The 23,628-nt window shown below is 41.6% G+C and overlaps 1 protein-coding gene and 1 non-coding gene across 5 annotated transcripts in view; one reads left to right on the forward strand and one right to left on the reverse strand.

The window, feature by feature from the left end:
- The window catches only part of GARRE1 (granule associated Rac and RHOG effector 1), an 82,354-nt gene that overhangs the window by 33,556 nt on the left and 25,170 nt on the right, over positions 1 to 23,628 (reverse strand). For 3 of the 4 annotated variants that reach the window (XM_040253126.1, XM_040253127.1, XM_040253129.1), the window contains exon 2: positions 16,445 to 17,733. In XM_040253126.1, the coding sequence (XP_040109060.1) occupies positions 16,445 to 16,939 (495 nt within the window). In that variant the 5' untranslated portion in view covers positions 16,940 to 17,733. Of the gene's footprint in view, positions 1 to 16,444; positions 17,734 to 18,169; positions 18,678 to 23,628 lie in introns of those variants that run through there. The other variant, XM_040253128.1, reaches the window with a different exon arrangement.
- Positions 8,128 to 8,200, forward strand: TRNAG-UCC. Its single transcript has one exon. It is a non-coding gene; the product is annotated as a tRNA-Gly (tRNA).

Consider the following 23,628-nt stretch of genomic DNA (forward strand, 5'->3'; position numbering starts at 1 on the left):
TGCTCAGAAGGCAGAGACTCAGTTTGGGAAGAAGATGAAGTTTTGAAGGTGAACATTAAGATGGCAACATTTATGCTATGTATAGTTTACCACACTAAAAAAGAGTAGAACTGCTTCTAGTCACCGCCTCTGCTACCATTCTATTCCAAGCTACAGTCATCTCTTGCTTGGATTACTTTAAAAGCCTCTTAACTGATCTTCCTGCTTCCTTTCAATTAGGATTCGTTTTATCTACACACAACAACAACAAATGCAGTGGCTTATATAAGATCAATGTTTACTTCTTTCTATGGTGAAAATCATCAAGGAGATCAAACCAGGCAATCTTAAAGAAAATCAGCCCTGAATATTCATTGGAAGGACTGTTGCTGAAGCCAAAGCTCCAATACTTTGACCACTGGATGCAAAGAGCAAATTCAATGGAAAAGACCCTGATGCTGGGGAAGACTGAGGGCAGGAGGAGAAGGGGGTGAAAGAGGATGAGATGGTTAGATAGCATCACTGACTCAATGGACATGAATTTGAGCAAACTCCCGGAGATAGTGGAGGACAGAGAAGCCTGGTGTGCTGCACTCCATTGGGCTGCAGAGAGTCCAACACAACTTAGCAATGTGAACAACAAAGGTGAAAATAAATCTAGGGTTTGGCAGTCCAGAGCTAGGATGAGAGCTCCTGGGTATCACAGGGAGCTCACTTCCCATCTTTCTGCTCTTCATCCTCACACAAGACTTACATACTTAAATAATCTCTCAGTTCTAAATAATTAAATGACCTTCAGCCATTTTGCCTGCATTCTAGACAGTAAAAAACTGGGGGGAGCGAGGAAAAGGGAGCACCCTTTTTCCCTCTAAGGAAACTTCCTTAGAGTCTCATCCAAAACCTCCAGTTACATCTTCATGAATCAGAACTTACTCAAGTGACCACTCCTAGCTGTAAGGGAAGTTGGGAAGTATAGTCCTATTTTCAAGAACGATATTCCTAAAAAAAACAAAAGCAAACAAAAAACCCTCCAGAGTTGGTTATTTATTTTTTTGGCTGTACCATGCAAAATTCCACATTGTGGAACTTTAATTCCCCAACCAGGGATCAAACCCAGGGCCCAGCAGTGAAAGTGCCAAGTCCTAACCACTGGACTTTTAGACAATGCCAAGTGTCCTTTGAAGGAGGCCCACCCTGACCCTATTTGCAAATGAACCACTATCCTACCTGGAGCATCCTTCTATCTCTCAGACAGACATTGCTCAATGTTCCATCCTCAGAGAGGTCTTCTTCATTCTTTTTCTTCATAGTGCCTCTCACTACCTGACATTATGTTTGTATGGGCCATTTATTTTTTGTTTGTTTCACTACCTAGGAGTTAAGCTGAATGTGGACAGGGTCTTTTGTTTTGCTCCCAGTCACATTCTCAATGCCTGGCACACAGTGGACAATCTTTCTGTACATATTTGTTGAAAGAAGAAAAAAAGCAGTTGCTACTCTCCACATAAAAGCACCAACCTAGTCCAAGAGCAGCATGTTGACTGAAGAGCTGAGGGCAAGACATCATGGCAGCATCCATGTGCAAATGTTATTACCCCTGAACTCTTCCTGCTTTCTTTCCCTGGACAGCTCTTCTGCAGCCAACCCATGGACACCAGCTGCAACCTCAAGCTTACTTTGAGGGTGATATCCCCAACAGGCAAGGGGGAGATAATGACTCTTCTGGAGGAAAAAAGGCTGTAAACCATGCAAGGCTTTCCTGTGAGTGACACACTTGCCCAGAATGAAGAATTGGGTATAACATGTAGGAAATGTAGGCTTATTCTTTCAAACCGAGAACCAATATTGCAATTAACAAGTATGCTACTGAGGGAACTAAGGGTGTATATAAGGGCCTAGAAAGGTGTATTTGCCCTGTATGTTTGTGTATGTGTATGTGTATCTACTTGTGGTTTTCTGCCCAGATACATGACACAGTTAACAGTGGTTCCAACTCGGACTGAGATGGAGTTGGAAGAGAGAAGCATGACCTCTGGAGAAGTAAACTTACGGCATTCAGAATGTTTGTATTTTTTACCATAAGTATGCATCACATACAAAATAAAACTAATTTATTAAAATTAATAATCAATAGTAATACATCCAAAGCATTCTCATTAAAATGAGGACCAAAACAAAGATGCTCATTCTTTAAAAAAAAAAAAGATGCTCATTCTTAAAGGTCATTGTTTTATATATTAAAATCTATGCTGATAGTCAGAGAGTTCCCTGGTGGTCTGATGGTTAGGATTTCTGGGCTTTCACTGCCATGGACTGGGTTCAGTCCCTGGTCAGAGAAGATTCCACAAGCCATGTGGCATGGCCAAAAAGTAAAAGTAAAACCTATGTTCAATGCAACAAGATATATAACTACTGGAAGGGAGAAGATATATATAGATGACATGATCACATATACCAAAAAACCCCAAATAAACCAAATGAAACATCAGCATTATTGAGTCCAGCCACAGACCAGGAGATAAGACAAAAATAAAAAAAGTCAAGGGTGTTCCTATGTTACAGAAAAAAACTTTCAAATAAAATTTCATCCTGGGCTTCCCTGGTGGCTCACTGGTAAAGAATCTGCCTGCCAGTGCAGAAGACACTGGTTCAATCCCTGGGTCCAGGAAGATCCCACATGCCCAAGCACCACTACAATCGAGCCCAAGCACCCCAACTACTGAGCTCGAGAACCCTAGAGCCCATACTCCACGACAAGAGAAACCACTGCAATGAGAAGCCTGCACACCACAACTAGAGAGTAGCCCCCACTCACAACTGGAAAAAAGCCCACACACTAACACAGACCCAGCAAAGCCAAAAATACATAGATAAAACTTCATTCATGGCAGCAACTAAAATAAAGATTAGTTAAGAATGTTAAAAATATACACAGCCACTAGAACGGAAATTATGAAATTTTACTAAGAGACATAACTGAAGGCTTCATAGAGGACATAATAAACTGCTAAAATTCTGAAAGCAAAGCAATTCAACAGGTGTTTCCAGGGTCATAAATATGTTCCCCATCACATCCTCTGACGTGCTCCACCTGGAACCTGCAGTGTGGCCTCTCCAACACCTAGTCCCGTGGCTTTGGAAGCAGCCATCAGGGAACTGCTCCCCCTGCGCCCTCAGCCTGGAGGCACCCCAGCACCAAAAGCGGACAGGTAATCAGGCCTGACCAGTCGGTGCATTAGTTTAACCTTTTTGCCAACCAGGCCCAAGGACAGCCAAGTGACCCAAGTCAAGCCAATCAGACTGAGTTCCAGAACTTTTGTCAGAACGTGAGAGAGAACAGAGGTGTTGGTAACTCTGGCATGGAGACAGTCTGGGTCTGTTCAGCACTGTATGAGCCCCTGTATCCAGTCATGACCAGAGAGAGAGAGCGCTAACTTTCTTCAGTTCATGGGGTCAACCCCTTGTTTTGCTGAGAGGCAGTAGAGAGCTACTGTCAAGAATTTGTACTCTACAGAATCAGACTGTCTGTGTCTAAAGTCTGGATCTGCCATGAAACTTTTAAAAAGTTGTTTAACCACTCCACACCCATCTCATCAAAAAATGGGAACATGAATAGTACTAACTTCAGTTCAGTTCAAATGCTCACCTCAGTTCAAACCAGGCCTCCCTGTCCATCACAAACTCCCATAATTTACTCAAACTCATGTCCATTGAGTCGGTGATACCATCCAATCATCTCATCCTCTGTCATCTCCTTCTCCTCCTGCCTTCAATCTTTTCCAGCATCACGGACTTTTCAAATGAGTCAGTTCTTGGCATCAGGTGTCCAAGGTATTGGAGTTTCAGCTTCAGCATCAGTCCTTCCAATGAATATTTAGGACTGATTTCCTTTAGGATGGACTGGTTGGATCTCCTTGCAGTCCAAGGGACTCTCAAGAGTCTTCTCCAACACCACAGTTCAAAAGCATCAATTCTTCGGTGCTCAGCTTTCTTCACAATCCAACTCTCACATCCATACATGACCACTGGAAAAACCATAGCCTTGACTAGATGGACCTTTGTTGGCAAAGTAACGTCTCTGCTTTTTAATATGCTGTCTAGGTTGGTCAAAGCGTTTCTTCCAAGGAGCAAGCATCTTTTAATTTCATGCCTGCAGTCACCATCTGCAATGATTATGGAGCCCCCCAAAATAAAGTCTGTCACTGTTTCCATTGTTCCCCCATCTATTTGCCATGAAGTGATAGGATCAGATGCCATGATCCTAGTTTTCTGAATGTTGAGTTTTAACCGAACTTTTTCACTCTCCTCTTTCACTTTCATCAAGAGGCTCTTTAGTTCTTCTTCTCTTCCTACAATAACGGTGGTGTCATCTGCATATATGAGGTTACTGATATTTCTCTCGGCAATCTTGATTCCAGCTTGTGCTTCATCCAGCCCAGAGTTTCTCATGATGTACTCTGCATATAAGTTAAATAAGCAGGGTGACAATATACAGCCTTGATGTACTCCTTTCCTGATTTGGAACAAGTCTGTTGTTCCATGTCCACTTCTAACCATTGCTTCCTGACCTGCATACAGATTTCTCAAAAGGCAGGTCAGGTGGTCTAGTATTTCCATCTCTTAAAGAATTTTCCACAGTTTGTTTTGATTCACACAGTCAAAGGCTTTGGCGTAGTCAATAAAGCAGAAGTAGATGTTTTTCTGGAACTCTCTTGCTTTTTTGATGATCCAATGGATGTTGGCAATCTGATCTCTGGTTCCTCTACCTTTTCTAAATCCAGCTTGAACAACTGGAAGTTCACAGTTCACGTACTGCTGAAGCTTGGCTTGGATAATTTTGAGCATTACTTTACTACCGTGAGATGAGTGCAATTGTGCGGTAGTTTGAACATTCTTTGGCATTGCCTTTCTTTGGGATTGTGTGGCCACTGCTGAGTTTTCCAAATTTGCTGGCATATTGAGTGCAGCCCTTTCACAACATCACCATTTAGGATTTGAAATAACTCAACTGGAATTCCATCACCTCCACTGGCTTTCTTTGTAGTGATGTTTCCTAAGGCCCACTTGACTTCGCATTCCAGGATGTCTGGCTCTAGGTGTGTGAGCACCCCGTTGTGGTTATCTGGGTCATGAAGGTCTTTTTTGTATACTTCTCCTGTGTATTCTTGCCACCTCTTCTTAATATCCTTTGCTTCTGTTAGGTCCACACCATTTCTGTCCTTTATTGTGCCCATCTTTGCATGAAATGTTCCCTTGGTGTCTCTAATTTTCTTGAAGTGATCTCTAGTCTTTCCCATTCTGTTGTTTTCCTCTATTTCTTTGCATTGATTGCTGAGGAAGGCTTTCTGATCTCTCCTTGCTATTCTTTGGAACTCTGCATTCAGATGCTTATATCTTTCCTTTTCTCCTTTGCTTTTCACTTCTCTTCTTTTCACAGCTATTTGTAAGGCCTCCCTAGACAGCCATTTTGCTTTTTTGCATTTATTTTCCATGGGGATGGTCTTGATCTCTGTCTCCCGTACAATGTCACAAACCTCAGTCCATAATTCATCAGGCACTCTATCAGATCTAGTCCCTTAAATCTATTTCTCACTTCTGCTGTATAATCATAAGGGATTTGATTTAGGTCATACCTGAATGGTCTAGCAGTTTTCCCTACTCTCTTCAATTTAAGTCTGAATTTGGCAATAAAGAGTTCATGATCTGAGCCACAGTCAGCTCCCGGTCTTGTTTTTACTGACTGTATACAGCTTCTCCATCTTTGGCTGCAAAGAATATAATCAATCTTATTTCATGGAGGGGCCATGTTCAGCAAATCTTTAATCCAATTTTCTGTTGATGGGCAGGGCTGTGTTCTCTCCCTGTTGCTTGACCTGAGCCCAAACTACGGTGAGGGTAATGAAGATAATGATGACCTTCAAAGGTCCCATGCATGCCCTGCTACACTCAGTGCCTCCAACCCTGCAGCAGGCCACCACCAGCCCACGCTTCCACCAGGGATTCCTGGACACTCATGGGCATGTCTGGGTCAGTTTCTTATGGGGTCACTGCTCCTTTCTCCTGGATCCTGGTGTGCACAAGGTTTTGTTTGTGCCCTCCAAGAGTCTGTTCCCCCAGTCCTGTGGAAGTTCTGGTGGTTCTATGATGGGGTTAATGGTGCCCTCCTCCAAGAGGGCTTATGCCATTACCCAGGTCTGCTGCACCCAGAGCCCCTGTGGCAGGCCACTGCTCTTCCTGATGGGAGAGCAGCAGGAAGGGGCTGTGTTCTCTCCCTGTTGCTTGACCTGAGGCCAAACTATGGTGGAGGTAATGAAGATAATGATGACCTTCAAAAAGTACCTGTACCTCCACAGGAGACACTCAGACACAGTTCTGGCTCAGTCTCTGTGGGCTGGGCGTGTGTTTTGTGCCCTTCCCAAATCTAAGCAGCTCAGGTGACCAGGTGCTTGTCAAGCGTACTGTCCCAGGTGAGCCGTGCGTCTTAATTACCTCCCCCGTCCCGGCCACTTGGTTTCCTGGGTGCACCGCATGTCTCCTCTAGAGAGCTGATCTCAGGCTGCCACCCTCCTGGTGGAAGATGTATCTCTGGGGTTGAGACTGTAGCAGCCCCTTGCTTTCCAGCTCTGGCTGTCCCAAGCCTGCCTCTCTGCCTCTGGGCGGGTAGGGGCCGGTACACAGCTGGCTCTCTTTTGGTATTCTTTCAATCCTTTGTTCTGTGAGCAGGCCAGGCCAGGCCAGGTTAGGTTGTTAGGTTAGAGCCTTTCCGGCAAAGTTCTCTTTTCCGCAGTAGTGGTTAGACTTGTATTCTATGGGTTTCTTTTTTTTTTTTTCTCCCAGTTACATTGCCTCCTGAGATTCCAAAACTCCCCACAGACCCGCCTGTGAGAGAGTCTCCTACTGCGTGGAAACGTCTCCTCCTTCACAATTCCCTCCCCAGGACAGGGATTCATCCCTAACTCTTTTGTCTCTCTTTTTGTCTTTTATATTTTGTCCTACCTCCTTTCAAAGAAAATGGGCTGCCTTTCTGGATGCGTGGTGTCCTCCACCAGTGTTCAGAAGTTGTTCTGTAGAAGTTGCTCAGCGTTCAAATGATCTTTTGATGAATTTGTGGGGGAGAAAGTGGTCTCCCCTCCCTATTCCTCTGCCATCTTGTCTTTTTGGTAACTATGAAATATTAAATTATAGTCTCCTAAAAGAAAGCAACACTGCCATTTTAGTCACCAAAATTGCAAGCACAGCATTCTTTCCTCGACTCCTCCTTGCTGCTGGGGTCCTGCCTTCAGAAGTATCTTTCCTCTATTCTCATCTTTTTCTTCCTTGATTCATTTTTATTTCTTTCATTTTTTTCTGAAGAGCACTTGCCTTTTTTCTCATCACTATACCTTACTCAATAATACTCTCTGTGGTATTGTGATTAATAATAAATACATATTTTGGTCCTTTCCCATGGTTCCTGGCACACAGCTCCTAAAACCCTTGGAATTTTCTAAGTGATAAGAGAGAGAAAGTATCTTTTGTTATTCATAACAAGCATCTTTCAACCATACCTGAGTTTGTGTTAACAAGGTGACTTTTGGAAAGTCCCTAAGGATAGGGGCTGGTTGCCAGGGGAACCAAGTTTGAAACTTTCAGCCCAACCCCTCTGGAGAAGGGAAGAGGCTGGAGAGAGAATCAATCACCAACAACCAAAACTGAATCAACCACACCTGTGAAATGAAGGTTCGGAAACGCCCAAAGGATGGGGTTCAGAAAGATTCTGGGATAAAGACCATGTGCAGGTGCTGGGAGGGTAGCAGGCCTGGAAAGGGCATGGAAGCTCACACCACTTACCACAAACTTTGCCTTATGCATATCTTTCATCTGGCTGTTCCTAAGTTACATCCTTTTATAATTGAGTTTTTTTCTGAGATGAAACATTTCTCAGGAATGTTTTTTTCTGAGTTCTGTGAGCTGTTCTAACAAATTAATCAAATCTGTGGAAGGGGTCATGGGATTCTTTTGATTTATAGCCAGTTGTTAAGAAACACAGGTAACACCCTGGACTTGTAACTGGTATCTAAGTGAGGGGGTAGGGGGAATCTTGTGGGACTGAGCCATTAACTGTGGGATCTGATGCTAACTCCCGGAAAAAGTGTTAGAACTGGGGTTTCCCTGGTGGTTTGGTGGCTAAAACTTTGTGCTTCCAATGCAAAGGTCCCAGGTTCGATCCCTGGTCAGGGAACTAGATCCCACATGCCCGCAACTAAGAGTTTGCATGCTGCAACTAAAAAAGATTCCACATGCTGCAGTGACAATGTAAGATTCCAAGTGCGGCAACTAAGACCCAGTGCAGCCAAATGAACAAAGAAAGAGATAGATACATATTAAAATATATATATATATAAACATGTTAGAACTGATCCCAAATTGCTTTGTATAGGAAAACCCCCCAACAACAAACTTAGGACCAGAGTGCCAGAGGAGTATTCTGTGAGACAGAACACAGGACTTTTCCTAAATCCGTTCCTGTTAGAAGACCACCTCGTATGAACAAATCTCTCCATGAAACGGAATTATTTATTGGGTGTTTCTGATATATTACTCCTGTCATGTGATCCTAAGTTTCTCTCTCCCTTTTTTTTAAACTTGGAAAATGTCTAACCATACACAAAAACAAAGTATAACAACCCCCCACCCCATGTACCCATCAAAAACCTTCAACAAGTAAAACCATTTTGCTATGTTTTTTTCATCCTTCTCCCCAACTCTACCTTATTCTGCTGGAATGTTTTGGAGCAAATCCCAATCAACCAGGACCCAATACATGTTCAAAGTTCCCAACTTATCTTTAAAAATGTCTTTTTTGGGGGAATTCCCTGGTGGTCCAGTCCTTAGGACTCCATGCTTTCACTGCTGAGGACCCAGGGTCGAGGAATTAAAATCCCATCAGCTATGTGGTGTAGCCAAAAACCTTTATTTTTTTGGTTTGAATTTCAACTCCAAAAACCTCATTTTATTTGGTTGTTTCATCTCAATTCTCTTTTAATTTGTATCTCTTAACTCTCTACTGAATTTTTCTTCATGCTACTAGACTTGCTGAACAAATCAAGTCAACTGCCTATAGAAAATGCCACTTTCTGGATTTGTCTGACTGTGATTGCTCCCTTATGGTGTTATATAACTTGTGCCACCACACCCAAATTTCCTGTAGAGTGGTAATTCCTTCTAGAGGCTTGACTAGATTATTTCAGGGTCCTTCCCACCCCAGGATATGGCAGAAAGACGGATAAGTACAAGACTGCATCATGGGAGTGCTGTAAAGTTCTTATCAGGAGACACAATCACATGGTCATCTCGGATTCAGTGATGCTGAGGTTGACCAATGGATTTGGCTGAGAAATGCCCGATTCCTCTCCAGCAGCCTTTCATCAAATGATTTTATCCTCCATTGCTGACCACCACCTGAGTCAATTAATTCATTATGGTATGCAAAATGGTGAGTTTTCTAATCGTATCATCTTTTCTACATAGGAGAGTACTCAGAGTCTTCTAAATAGAAGAAAACTTCCCTCATCCACTAGGGCTATATTTGGTTACCCTGAAAAATGTCTGTAGTGGAGAAGCAGGAAATTTGCTTAATTCCTCATTTTTCTCCTTTTAATTAGCAATTTTCATAATAATGAGTGGGCTGCACAGCACTTTTTTTTCATCTTTTTCCATCCTTTTATTTATTCTTGTTGGCACTGAGTTTTCTTTTTTTTTTAATTGGAGTGTAATTACTTTACAATATTGTGGTGGTTTTTGCTATACATTCACATGAATCCACCATGGGTGTATATGTGTTCCCCATCCTGAACCCCCCCCACCTCCCTCCCCATCCCATCCCTCAGGGTCATCCCAGTGCCACTAGCCCTGAGCACCCCATCTTATACATCGAACCTGGACTGGCAATCTGTTTCACATATGATAATATACATGTTTCAATGCTATTCTCTCAAATCATCCCACTCTCACCTTCTCCCACAGAGTCCAAAAGTCTGGTCTTTACATCTGTGTCTCTTTGGTGCAAAGTACTTCTTAACAAATCAAAGGGTCTAGTCCCTCCAGAGTGACTGATACCCTCTGGCCCCAGGAGCTTCTACCCATAAAGATGGGCTGGGAAGGCAGTAAATCTTATTTGTTGTTCACCATGAAATTTTGCACAATCACCCAAATTTCAACTGCCTAATTAATTACAGCTTCTTCTAATAGTTAAAATCTGAAGACAATTTAGATAACAGATTCAGCTGGTTAAAAGAACAGCCAAGAAGAGTGACAGAAATTAACAGCCTGAAAACTGGATTTATATATATTTTTTATAAAATGAATTTAAGTTTCTGATTAATACCAGCAATTTGAATTTTCATTTGGCATATATAGTTAGGAAACATTTACTCCATAATCTGTTATGGAAGGTCAACTAGACGAAACAAGAAAGAAGTAACGCTGAATTTTACCTTTAGGCAAAAAAAAGAAAAAAAAAAACACTATGCAAATTTAATTCCATTAGGGTTAATGAAAATCACATTTTGAAACCAGCTCTAATATTTTCCATTACTGTTGCTCTGCAGCATTTCTGGCATACATCTATCCAAAATAAACGTTAAAATGCCTGAATTAAGGTCCTTAAGAGTCAGTCAGTGCTCACAAATAAATTATTTCAAACATATTCATAGGTACACAGTATAGAAAAGACATCTGTCAATGCACAGAACTGAAAGCCAAGGTGCAATTACATAAAGACTTGATTTAAAGTCTATTTATAATATGGTGATACAGGGGGGTCCTCTGATTTACAATTTCCACTTGTGCAGATTCAACCAACTACAGGTCAAAAATATTCAGGAGAAAATACTCCAGAAAGTTCCAAAAAGCAAAACTTGAATCTGCCATAGGCAACTATTAGATAGCATTTACACTGAATTTAATAACTATTAACACTGCATTTAAACTGTATTAAGTTTTATAAATAATCTAGAGATTATTTAAATTACACATGGGAATGTATGTAGGTTCTATATAAATATTATGCCATTTCATATAAGGGACTTGAGAATCTTCAGATTTCGGTACAGGGGGTTCTAGAGCCAATCCCCTGCAGACGTTGAGGGAAACTGCACTTGGAAAGTCACTAAAAATGCTGGAAGATATAAAATACATCCCTTTAAAGGCATACAACTCTTGGGAACCCCGTATCAATACTGAGGCCCCAACGTGAAACCAGAGCCCCAGAGCTCCCAAGTGGTGAAGAAAGCAAGGCGAGAGGTGTCATCACTTCGTCTTGCTGTCCTCCTCTCATCCTCCCTGCAGAGGATGACCTCCTTACCTGTCTGACCTCACCCCTCGTGTCTGTTTCACTCATTGTTTCAGCCACGACAGATCCTCACTGCTCTTCACACACTCAGGTTTGCTCCTGCCTCAGGAGCTTTGTTCCCTCTCCCCAGAACCCTCTTTCCCTGGCTATCATCAAGGCCTGCTTCTTCATCTCCCCCAGTTTCTTTCTCAAATATCACATTCTCACTGATGCCTTTTCTAACCAAGTGTCTAAGATCACAGTCCTCATCTATCTTCATGAAAGGAGGCACTTCTGTCTTGTTCGCTGCTGCTTCCTCTGTGCCTGGCACAAAGAAAGTGTGCAATATACATCTGTTTAATGAACACATGAACTACAAGTCAGTTTCATTCTTTCACTTACATATTTGGACTGAAAAAGTAATTTCATTTAAAACGAGTGACAGATGTTTGTAAAAAGAAGTTAACATTTGTGACTTTCTAATAAATAGAAAACCTAGTTAGGGGACTGCCTATACTTCTTTAATATGAACTACATGTTTTGCTTGCAAATGAGTCTAAGGCTCAGTATCAGTTAGGATACCAGATTTTTAGGACAAATAAACTGAGGTAGACAAAACCAGAGAGAACTCATGTAGCCTGGCCTTTAACAGGAACATTGGAATTAACACACCAATGGAGATGCCCCTAGACTCGAAAAGACAAAGACAGCAGGTCTCATGTAGTCTACCTGTAAAAAATGCTGTGGGAAAAAAAAAAAAAAATGCTGTGGGATGTCAAAGCTTTATATGATGAACAAATTCAACATGGGAAACCATATTTTTCCTGAATTCATTTTGGCTGGACTGATAGTTAGAGACTTACACAAAGTAATCCCCATGGAGCACTTGATTAAGATCATATTTCTAATTTTAGACAACATTCCAGTTCATATACAAAGTAAACTCTACATTTTCTATAAATCCAGAGTGGGGAAAATCCCACGTGAACTGTCAACTGGCTTGTTCAAAAAATCCTAGCTACTGCAAGTGTCCCACATCCCTCTCCATTCCCTTCCCTGAGCATCCCCATTCTATGCATGCTCAGTTGCTCAGTCATGTCTGACTCTTTTGCAACCCCATGGACTGTAGCCCAACAGGCTCCTCTGTCCATGGAATTTTCCAGACAAGAATACTGGAGTGGCTAGCCCTTTCCTACCCCAGGGGATCTTCCCAACCCAAGGATCGAATCTGCATCTCTTGCATCTCCTGCACTGGCAAAGTGGGTTCTTTACCACTGCACCACCTGGGAATTCTAGTTACAAGGTAATAGAGCAGTGACTACTGGTAGAAGAGGTCCCTAAGGGCCTTTATGCTGAAAAGATCCTGACAGTTTTTACATCAAGCAAGGTAATACTACTGCCATCTTATAACACCCAAAGAGACAATAACGCAGAAGGGAAAGGGAGGTGGCCTGCCTAAAGAACCAGGAAATGAATGAGTAGAGCAAATGTCCTAAGAGTGGCAACTTTTTCCACCTAAAAGCATTCTGGGGAGAAGAATGACCTGCTGTACATTCCTCTCTGATGCTGGCTCTGTACATAATTGTGCTCTATACTTCAGAGAAGGGCTAATAGCACCTTTCAGGCCATGCTGGAAGCAACAACAACATGGGATGACAACTAACTGGGTACAGTATTTCACTCACTAGTTGCTTCTGATCTTCACAAGAACTCTTGTGAAGGTGGGTGGTAATTCCGTTTCACAGATGGGCAAACTGAGGCTTACAGATGTTAGAAGATTTGCTCAACATCACACAGACAATAAGAGGCAGAGTCATTTTCTAAACCCACATTTTCTGATTCCATGCCCCATAATAAGCAGTGTCAAGAGCACTAGTTAATCCTCACAGCTTACTTCTCTAACAGTGGGATTATGAGGGTGAACCACTTGAAGTAAGGGGCAGAGTCACTAATGAATACAGACAGGACAGAACTCATGTACACCCTGCCTGCCCCAGAGCACACAGTCAGCAACTGCAGTTCCTAGACACAGGCAGCAGGGTCTGTCAATCAGTGAGCATATCCCAAACCTGACTTTAACTCAGGGAGCATCAGAAGCATGTTTTCGCCCCCTCAAGGGGTGGGACAGTGGAACTAGTACTCTATCTCAGGTTTAAAACGGTCAAGCGTTTGAACACTGAATTCAGGGCTTTCTTCAACCACAGTCCTAGGCTCAGCTGCCAAGCACAGGTCCTTGCCTAGTCAGTCAAGTTCATCAATGTTAGACCACAGATTCTTTCCCCAAGGATGAATGCTAAAGAGCGTCTCTGGGCCTTGCTGATAAAATCTTTAAAAGCCAACACGGGGAAAAATGCCTAACTATTCCATCTGAATTGGTGAATATCCTGAGAGAGAGGGACCACGGTGGTACATAAATTCCAGAAACAACAAATACTGTTCTGTGGAAAGAAAATGTTAAATCTGTAGGCCTACATTTGGCAATCACATTTTAGGATTTACTTTTAAGTCAGCAGTTTGAAACCCAGAATACAAGCATAGATTCTAAAACCCATCAACAGCACTTAGTTTCCAGTTTAGACTCTGAAAGCCTGTTTAGCCCATTATACACAAAAACATGGTAGTGTTCCAGCTATCCTAATCACATTTCAATGGGGAAAGTCAAGCCAAAATTCCAAAACACAACAAGAAATACTTCCCTTTCTCAGCTCACATGATCCACACTGGTCCCAGAAAAGCAGAAGGGACCGGCTAAGTGCTACTGCACCCAGTGGGTTACTCAACTCCAAGTCCTCAGGGTCAGTGCATCCTTCTCTAGTTGTCCTGTCCTGGGGAACAAGGGCACTTGCCCACTGGGTCAGAGGGGAAGTGGCCCTGGAGGCCTAGCTCTGTCTCCTCCAGCACTTGGAGGCATGGCCTGAAGAAGAGCTCAGGAATGTCCATGTTAAAATAAGAGGCTTTGGCCTCATTTTTCAAACCACTCTTGACTGAAATTCTAAATAAAGCTAATGATGGTTGTGCCGTTATAGGATGATAGCTCTAACAGTCTGGGCCTAATACTGTTCAACTGTTTCAGAGAAGGCAGAGTCTCTAAGTGCTCTCTTGTCACATCTCTGCACAGCAGCAATCAAGCACACAGCGAGCTGCACTTGGTTCTTCACATAAAACAAACAAAAGTCACAGCTGTGTATCTGTGCATGTATACACAGTAGTCTGGAATGGCACACACCAAGCCAGTTAACAGTGGTCTCTTCTGGGAAAAGGAATGAGATGGGAGAGTCGAGCAGTACTGTTAAATTTTACTGCTTGAGTTTCTTTTCAGAAGTAATTTTTTTTTTTAATATGCTTTATATATGTTTACATGTATAATATTAAAAAACACTTTAAACTATGCCAAGCCACTTTTAAAAACACTTCAAAGTCATGCTTTCTCTGAATATATGCCATGACCATAGGAAAAAAATCAGAAAATAAAAATATATTTGGATAGGTTCAAAACAGAATGACCCAAGGAAGATATTACACACATATACATTTATACCAGCAGATTCAGCAATAGGCCAAATCCAGTCCAATAGACAAGTCTACTAGGGAAAACTGGTTATCAGATTTTTAAAGGGTTATTTTTTAAAAAACCCAAAAAACAAAGATTTTGTGACAGAGACAAATGTGGCCCACGCAGCCTAAAATTTACTATTTGCCCTCTACAGAAAAAATCTGAAGATGTCTAATGCCTGATTTAAACCAAGACTATTAAGTCTTTTCAAAAATAATTTTAAATTCCTCTTGGAGGACTTTGCCAGTAGTTCAGTGGTTAAGAATCCACAATGCAGGAGACAGGCGTTCAATCCCTAGGTCCAAAAAGATCTCACATGCCGTGGAGTAACTAAGTCCGTGTGCCACAACTACTGAGCCCACACGCCTGGAGCCCATGCTCCACAACAAGAGAAGACACTGCAATGAGAAGTCGGCGCCCTGCAGCTAGAGTAGCCCCCACTCGCCACAACTGGAGAAAACCTGTGCAGCAGTGAAGACCCAGCACAGCCAAAAATAAACTAAAACAAAAAAATTCCTTTCGGAAATGCTTTCCAAATCACAATATGCCTTTTAAACACAATAAAAGTGAGTCATAATACTTAATAGCTTAGCTTTTGTCCCCCCCAAACCCACAACAGTATAAATTAGCTTATTCAGCTACTGCAATCATGAGATTTGGTTCAGACTGGTGATTTCCAAAAATCAAATACAACCCCGGGATGCTGAAAAAACGTTCTCCCTCCTAGCATCCAGAAGTCTAACCTCTGATGTGCTGCTAAAATGTACAAGGACACATGGAAAAATCAAACTCAGAAGAACTCTCTGAGCAACTAAAAATAATTTTAAAAATCTAGCAGTGAAGCGAATTTACCAGATGACACTTTAACAATTATTTTCTATGAAGGAAGGAAAAACATCACCTTTATTCTGAATGAAATTCATATTCCAATTTTATAATCTAAAGCCCTGAAAAAGGGAGAATATTTCATTTTGACTATCAAAGACCTAAGAAATATCCTGAATAAGAATCAAATGTATCCTAATATGAACAACTGTAAATTCAGAACTGGAAAAATACCTTTATCCTGTAAACATGTGTAGAACTTGCTACGTTAAACCAACAGGCCTATATAATGACAATTCACAAATAAACCTTTATAATCACATTTAGAATTCTCAGTCCCTACTGTGTACTTTATCCCCTGGAGAAGGGAATGGCAACCCACTCCAGTATTCTCGCCTGGGAGATCCCACAGACAGAGGAGCCTGGCGGTCTACAATCCGTGGGGTCGCAAGAGTCGGACATAACCGAGTGACTATCACATCACATCACTGTGTACTTTAACAGCATGTTATTTGGAAATTAACTTCCAAGTTGAAAATTTAAACAAAATCTAGGCTAATTCATTTGTTTAATAATCTTCTATCCTACTTAATTTTAAATGAAAGCAATTCAAAACGTGGCATGCAAAAAAAAAAATTTTTTTCACAAGAACAGAGTATCAGTGGAAAGAGGACAAAGACCATCATTTCAGTGATTTGAGAAAAAACTAAAACAACATTCTCACTTACCTCTGGAATACACTTTCCAACCCAAGTACGACAGAGAAGATACTCTACCTCAATGTCCTGGAGACTGAATTCCTTCTGATCTGTCAAGTTCGCAGCCCCAGCACTAAGCTCCATCAGCATCTTGGCAATCTCGGGCTTGATGGCTGAAGTCAGCCGACTGGCTGCTTCCATGACGTGCTCCTGCACATCTTTGAGCTGCATGGCTGCCTTAGAGTAGTGAGAGTTCCTGAACACAGTGCTGAAGAGATCTGTGAGGAAAGTACTGGCACGGCAGAAGACGTTGAGGGCGTCCAGGTACTTGGAGATGCCCTGCTGGATGTCAGCAATGGGAGTGGAGTGGGGCATGGCGTGGTGGCAGCTGCCTGCAGCGGTCAGGCTGCCCAGGGGCGTGGTGGTGGCCGCAGATGCCAGGGGAGCACTCAGTGCTCGGCCCAGCTCGGGCACTGGGTACTGCTGGTGCTGCTGCACCTTCTGCTTGGACCCGCCAAGCAGGAAGCGCCGCTTGTAGTCCATTTTACTGTCCTGGGCACTGCAGCAATACATGCGGGAAGGGCACTGTCCCAGTGACCGGGAGAGGGTCAGGCTTCTGATTCCTTTTTTTTCTTCCTAAAACCGTGGCTAGGTATAAAAATAGTGGAGTTCTGCAAATCTAAGTTTTAAAAAAGGCATTTCCATGAGGCAGGTGACCATGTGACCCAATGTCGATGTGAAAAGGACAAGAAGTTTATATAGTTAATATTTTCAGTGGAGGCAGGACCTCTGACAAAAAATAAGTGTGTCCAAAATGCTATGTAAGAACTGTTAGCATTCCACCCTCTTAATAAAAAGATATGGTTGCTGAGAAAAATGTTTACTGAGAACTGCTTTGCAAGAATATTTTGATACTTGTATTTACAATGGCAGAAAAATAACTTAACTTTTAAAAATGTAATATAATGTATCTTCAATATACCAGAAAAGTTAGAACCCAAAAACCCACAAGCTGATCAACAGCAATTTAAAAAGCAGTACAGAATCACTTCACACTAAGTCCTTAGGAAGGAAGATCAAATCTCAGAATTTTGACAGAGCCTGCCTGCCAAATCCATTTACCTGTAAAGCTTTTTCTAAATGTGAAAAATTTCCAAATTTCCTTTAATATTTTCTGAAAACAAGTTTTTTTTTTCTTCAAAAAAAATGGCATTTGTTATTATAAGTCTTCTTCTTTCCTTTTGTTTGCTGAGGTAGGGGTTTCCTTGTAACATTAATAAGAGGTGCTTCCAGACTGGGTTGGCCCTCAATTGTAAAGTCTGAAGCAAGAATGCACGGATGTACTTGTAAGGCTTCTAAGTCATTTCCTGTGAGGGGGGAAATAGACAGAATTAGGAGAGTTATAGGACAGTGAGTAATTCTGGAACATTAACTCCTGAAATGCTATCATCCACAAAGGTGGGCTCCAAATGAATAAGAAACATTATAAAAGAGCAGAACTATGATATGATGACGGTTAGAAAATTCCTCAAGTTGTAGTACACAACAAAAAAAGTTTGATTCCACACAAACTGCTTCAAAGTTCAGGCTGACAAGTGACACATCACGCAGGGCCTGGACTAACGTTTGTGTTTGGCATTCCCTTGTTTTTTCCTCAAAGAGCTCACAAATCCGATTAGAAGAGTACCCGATTAGGACTGTTGACAAATACAGCACTCACAAAACCTTAAGGGGGATTGGGAAGTGGAGCAATGAGCAAAAGACTGAGAAATCAAGGTTGTTATGAAGGAAATGTTACTCTACCTTAAGGAGGTAGGCCATGATTGTACACCAGGTTTTGATAAGTGCAAGAGTGATGGCCAGGGCTCATCAGGTGAAAGGACTACCACAGCAAAGACCCTGAAGCAGGATGACTTTAGGTCTGTTCAGGATACCCAGGTCGGCCGAAGTGCAGCATCCGAAAGACAGAGCCTGGAGAGGTGAGTGGCTGGCAGGTTTGCTTCTCATCCTCATCCAGTACCAATTTCCCCTCTAGATGATCAAAGGAAAGTCTAGGAGGCTGTGCCAGTTCCTACACCCTCGGGAGGCTTCTACACAAGCCCTGGCTCTGGATAGGTGCAAGAAGCAAGGTCTAAATATCCCTGGTTGTCATTTCTGAACCTACCATAGTGAAGCAGTGTGATTCTCCCTCCACAGCTAATTAGGTTTACACTTGCCTTAACGACCTGCTCTCTCAAACATAACAATAGTTCAAATATATTTTACTGAATGACATATGTAGTATAGATGATGTCTGTATATAGCTTGATCTACTTATTGAGAACTAGATTTTCTTTCCACTTTGCTTTTTTGGTAGATAAAAATAAATACATCACACCATGACATCACCGATTCAATGCACATGAGTTTGAGCAAATTTCAGGAGACAGTGGAGGACACGGAAGCCTGGCGTGCTGCAGTTCATGGGGTCACAGAGTCAGACACAATTGAGTGACTAAACAACAACCACCTTTTCACTCACTATAGCCAATTACCATGCCTTCTTTATGATTCTACAATTCCATTAGGAACCCAGGAAGGTAGACAGGTTATAAGAGCAAGAGATGAGAAAAGTATTATGACAACCCTAACCTGGCTAGCATATAAATCCAATTAAACTGGCACCGTTTGTAGCTCTGTGTTCAAGAGAATTTTGACTCTTAAAAACTCTCATAAACTTTTCAAGAAATGAGATATCAAACAGCTATATGTAAGAAATATGTTCCCAAATGTTCATTTTTCAAATTAATTACATACAATAAGGCAATCATATCCATCCCTACTCAAGTGTTCCACTGTTACCAATGTGGCTGTACAAATTCACAAGGGTAAGAGAAACACTCAGCAGGAGTGCTGAAGGATGGAAGACTGCTCACATAGAAACAGTGTGTTCTGCGAAGGACAACTATCACCTTCAACTGGCCACAGTGAGTGTCTTACACCCTTCTTTGTTGTGTGTTGCACACTGGTGCTCCTGGCTCTGAGAGTCCACCCCCATTCCTCTGCCATTGATTCAAGAAGGTCAAGTAAGGCCCACACACTCACTTAATTTTTTAATAAACATCGTAAACATTAAACTTTTTTCCACTTTCAGTTCAGTTCAGTTCAGTTCAGTCGCTCAGTCATGTCCGACTCTCTACGACCCCATGATTCGCAGCACGCCAGGCCTCCCGGTCCATCACCAACTCCTGGAGCTCGCTTAGATTCACGTCCATCGAGTCAGGGATGCCATCCAGCCATCTCATCCTCGGTCGTCCCCTTCTCCTCCTGCCCCCAATCCCTCCCAGCATCAGAGACTTTTCCAATGAGTCAACTCTTCTCATGAGGTGGCCAAAGTACTGGAGTTTCAGCTTCAGCATCATTCCTTCCAAAGAAATCCCAGGGCTGATCTCCTTCAGAATGGACTGGTTGGATCTCCTTGCAGTCCAAGGGACTCTCAACAATATTCTCCAACACCACAGTTCAAAAGCATCAGTTCTTCAGTGCTCAGCCTTCTTCACAGTCCAAAGTTTATGTAAATAAAACTGGTAATGCTTAAAAATATACTACTTCACCAAATTCACCTGCAAATTCAATGCAGTCTCTATCAAAATTTGAACCTTTTCCACAGAAATATGCATATGGAAGTGCCAGAGACCCAAGATAACCTACCAAGTACTGAAAACAAGATGTCAGAGGACTCACACTTCCTAATTTGAAAACCTAGGTGTGAAGCTACAGTAATAAAGACAGCAGAGCACTAGCATAAGGAAAGACATATGTAAATGGAAAGTGATTGAGAGTTTGGAGTAAACCTAGACACCTATGGTCAGCTAATTTTAGACAAGGGTGCAAAACCATTCAATTGAGAAAGAACAGTCTTTTCAATAAATGATGATGGGACAACTAGATATCCTCATGGGAAAAAAATATATATGAATAAGAACCCCTCTCCTATATTATAAACAAAAGGTAACTCAAAATGGATCAAAGACCTCAATGTTAGAACTAAAACTTTTAAAGCTCTTAAAAGAAAATATAGGTGCAAATTTTTGTGATCTTAGATCAGGCAATGGTTTCTTGGACATGACATCTTAAAACACAAACAATAAAAGAAAAAATAGATAAGCTAGACTTCATCAAAACTAAAAACATTTGTTACTACCAAGGTGAAAAGACAACCCACAGCATGGGCAAAAATAATGGAAAATCATGTATCTGTTAAGGGTCTAGTATCCAGAATATAAAAAGAACTTTAAAATTTTTTTTTAAAAGACAAATAACCTAGTAAAATGTGGGCAAATTATATGAACAGATGTTTCTTGAAAGATATACAACTAGCCAATAACCAAATGCAATGATGCCCAACATGGATAGTCACTAGGGAAAAACAAATCACAGTAAGATATCACTTCACACATGCTAGCATGACTACAGTAAAAACAAGCGAAAAACAAAACAGAAAATAAGTGTGGGTGAGAATGTGGAGAAACCGGAACCCTCCTAAGTTGCTGGTGAGAATGTGAAATGATGCTGCAACTGTGAAAAACATTTTGGCAGTGCCTCAAAACGTTAAACAGAGAGTTGCCATTGAGACCAGGCAATTCTACTCTTAAGCATATACCCAAGAAAATTGAAAAACATCAGTTCATTAAAAAAAAAAAAACTACACATGAATGTCCATAGCATCATTATTCATCATAGCCCAAAAGTGGAACAACTCAAGTGCATCAACTGAAGAATGAACAAACAAAATGTGGTACAGCCACACAATGGATATTATTCAACCACAAAAAATGAATGGAACACTGATAAATGCTTGGAGAAGGCAATGGCACCCCACTCCAGTATTCTTGCCTGGAAAATTCCATGGACAGAGGACCCTGGCAGGCTACAGTTCATGGGGTCGCAAAGAGTTGGCTACAACTGAGTGCCTGAGCACACTGACAAATGCTACCATGTGACTGAACCTCAAAGACACTATGCGAAGAGAAAGAAGCCAGAAATAGAAGGCCAAATAACGTGAGATTCCCCTGACACGAAACATTCATATAAATCAAACGCAAAGAGACAGAAAAAAGTAGATCAGTAGTGGCCAGGACCTAAGGCGAAGAAGGAAACGGGGAGTGGTTATCAATTAATACAGCTTTTTTGAGATGATAAAGACATTCTAGAATTAGATGGTGGTGATGGTTGCACAACTATACCTCAAGTTTAAAAAAATCATTAAAAAGGAAAAAAGAATTAAAGAAAAATATGAGAATGATGTCTTAGCAAATTCAGAATACTAATATAAGAGATACTAAAAAAAAAAACAGAACCAAACAAATTCTGGAGTTGAAAAATATAATAACTGATATAAAAAAATTAAGGGCTCAACAGCAGATATAAACAGGAATCAGTGAAATTAAATATTAACCAATTGAGATTATCTAGACTGAAAACAAGAAGAAAAACGTCTCAGAGACTGTGGGACACCACCAAGCATACCAGCATCACAGAAGGAGAAGAGAGGGAGAAAGGCACAAAAAAAGTACTTGAAGAAATCAGTTCAGTTCAGGTGCTCAGTCTTGTCCAACTCTTTGTGACCCCGTGGACTGCAGGCTTCCCTGTCCATCACCAACTCCCAGAGCTTGCTCAAACTCATGTCCATCAAGTCAGTGATGCCATCCAACCATCTCATCCTGTCATCCCCTTCTCCTCCTGGCTTCAATCTTTCCCAGCATCAGGGTCTTTTCCAAGAAGTTCTTCGCATCAGGTGGCCAAAATATTGGAGTTTCAGCTTCAGCATCAGTCCTTCCAACGAATATTCAGGACTGATTTCCTTTAGGATTGAATGGCTTGATCTCCTTGCAGTCCAAGGGACTCTCAAGAGTCTTCTCCAACATCACAGTTCAAAAGCATCAGTTCTTCGGTGCTCAGCTTTCTTTATAGTCCAACTCTCACATCCAGACAGGACTACTGGAAAAACCATAGTTTTGACTAGACAGACCTTTGTTGGCAAAGTAATGGCTCTCCTTTTCAATATGCTGTCTAGGTTGGTCATAGCTTTTCTTCCAAGGAGCAAGCATCTTTTAATTTCATGGCTGCAGTCACTGTCTGAAGTGATTTTGGAGCCCCCAAAATAAAATCTCTCACTGTTTCCATGGTTTCCCCATCTATTTGCCACGAAGTGATGGGAGCAGATGCCATGATCTTAGTTTTCTGAATGTTGAGTTTTAAGCCAGCCTTTTCACTTTCCTCTTTCACTTTCATCAAGAGGCTCTTTCGTTCTTCTTCACTTTCTGCCATAAGGGTGGTGTCATCTGCATATATGAGGTTACTGATATTTCTCCTGGCAATCTTGATTCCAGCTTGTGCTTCATCCAGCCCAGTGTTTCTCATGATGTACTCTGCATATAAGTTAAATAAGCAAGGTGACAATATATAGCCTTGATATATTCCTTTCCCGGTTTGGAACCAGTCCGTTGTTCCATGTCCAGTTAGTTCTAACTGTTACTTCTTGACCTGCATACACAGATTTCTCAGCAAGGAGGTAAGGTGGTCAGATATTCCCATCTCTTTCAGAATTTTCCACAGTTTGTTGTGATCCACACAGTCAAAAGCTTTGGTGTAGTCAATAAAGCAGATGTTTTGTTGGAACTCTCTTGCTTTTTCTATGATCTAACGGATGTTGGCAATTTGATCTCTGGTTCCTCTGCCTTTTCTAAATCCGGCTTGAACAACTGGAAGTTCACAGTTCACGTACTGTTGAAGCTTGGCTTGGAGAATTTTGAACATTACTTTGCTAGCGTGTGAGATGAGTACAATTGTGCAGTAGTTTGAACATTCTTTGGCATTGCCTTTCTTTGGGATTGGAATGAAAACTGACCTTTTCCAGTCCTGTGGCTACTGCTGAGTTTCCCAAATTTGCTGACATATTGAGTGCAGCACTTTCACAGCATCATCTTTTAGGATTTGAAATAGATCAACTGGAATTCCATCACCTCCACTGGCTTTCTTTGTAGTGATGCTTCCTAAGGCCCACTTGACTTTGCATTCCAGGATGTCTGGCTCTAGGTGGGTGATCACACCATTGTGGTTATCTGGGTCATGAAGGTCTTTTTTGTATACTTCTGTGTATTCTTGCCACCTCTTCTTATTATCTTCTGCTTCTGTTAGGTCCACACCATTTCTGTTCTTTATTGTGCCCATTTTGGCATGAAATGTTCCCTTGGTATCTCTAATTTTCTTAAAGAGATCTC

Source organism: Oryx dammah, unplaced genomic scaffold, assembly GCF_014754425.2.
Source record: "Oryx dammah isolate SB20612 unplaced genomic scaffold, SCBI_Odam_1.1 HiC_scaffold_13, whole genome shotgun sequence".
Taxonomy (NCBI): Eukaryota; Metazoa; Chordata; class Mammalia; order Artiodactyla; family Bovidae; genus Oryx; species Oryx dammah.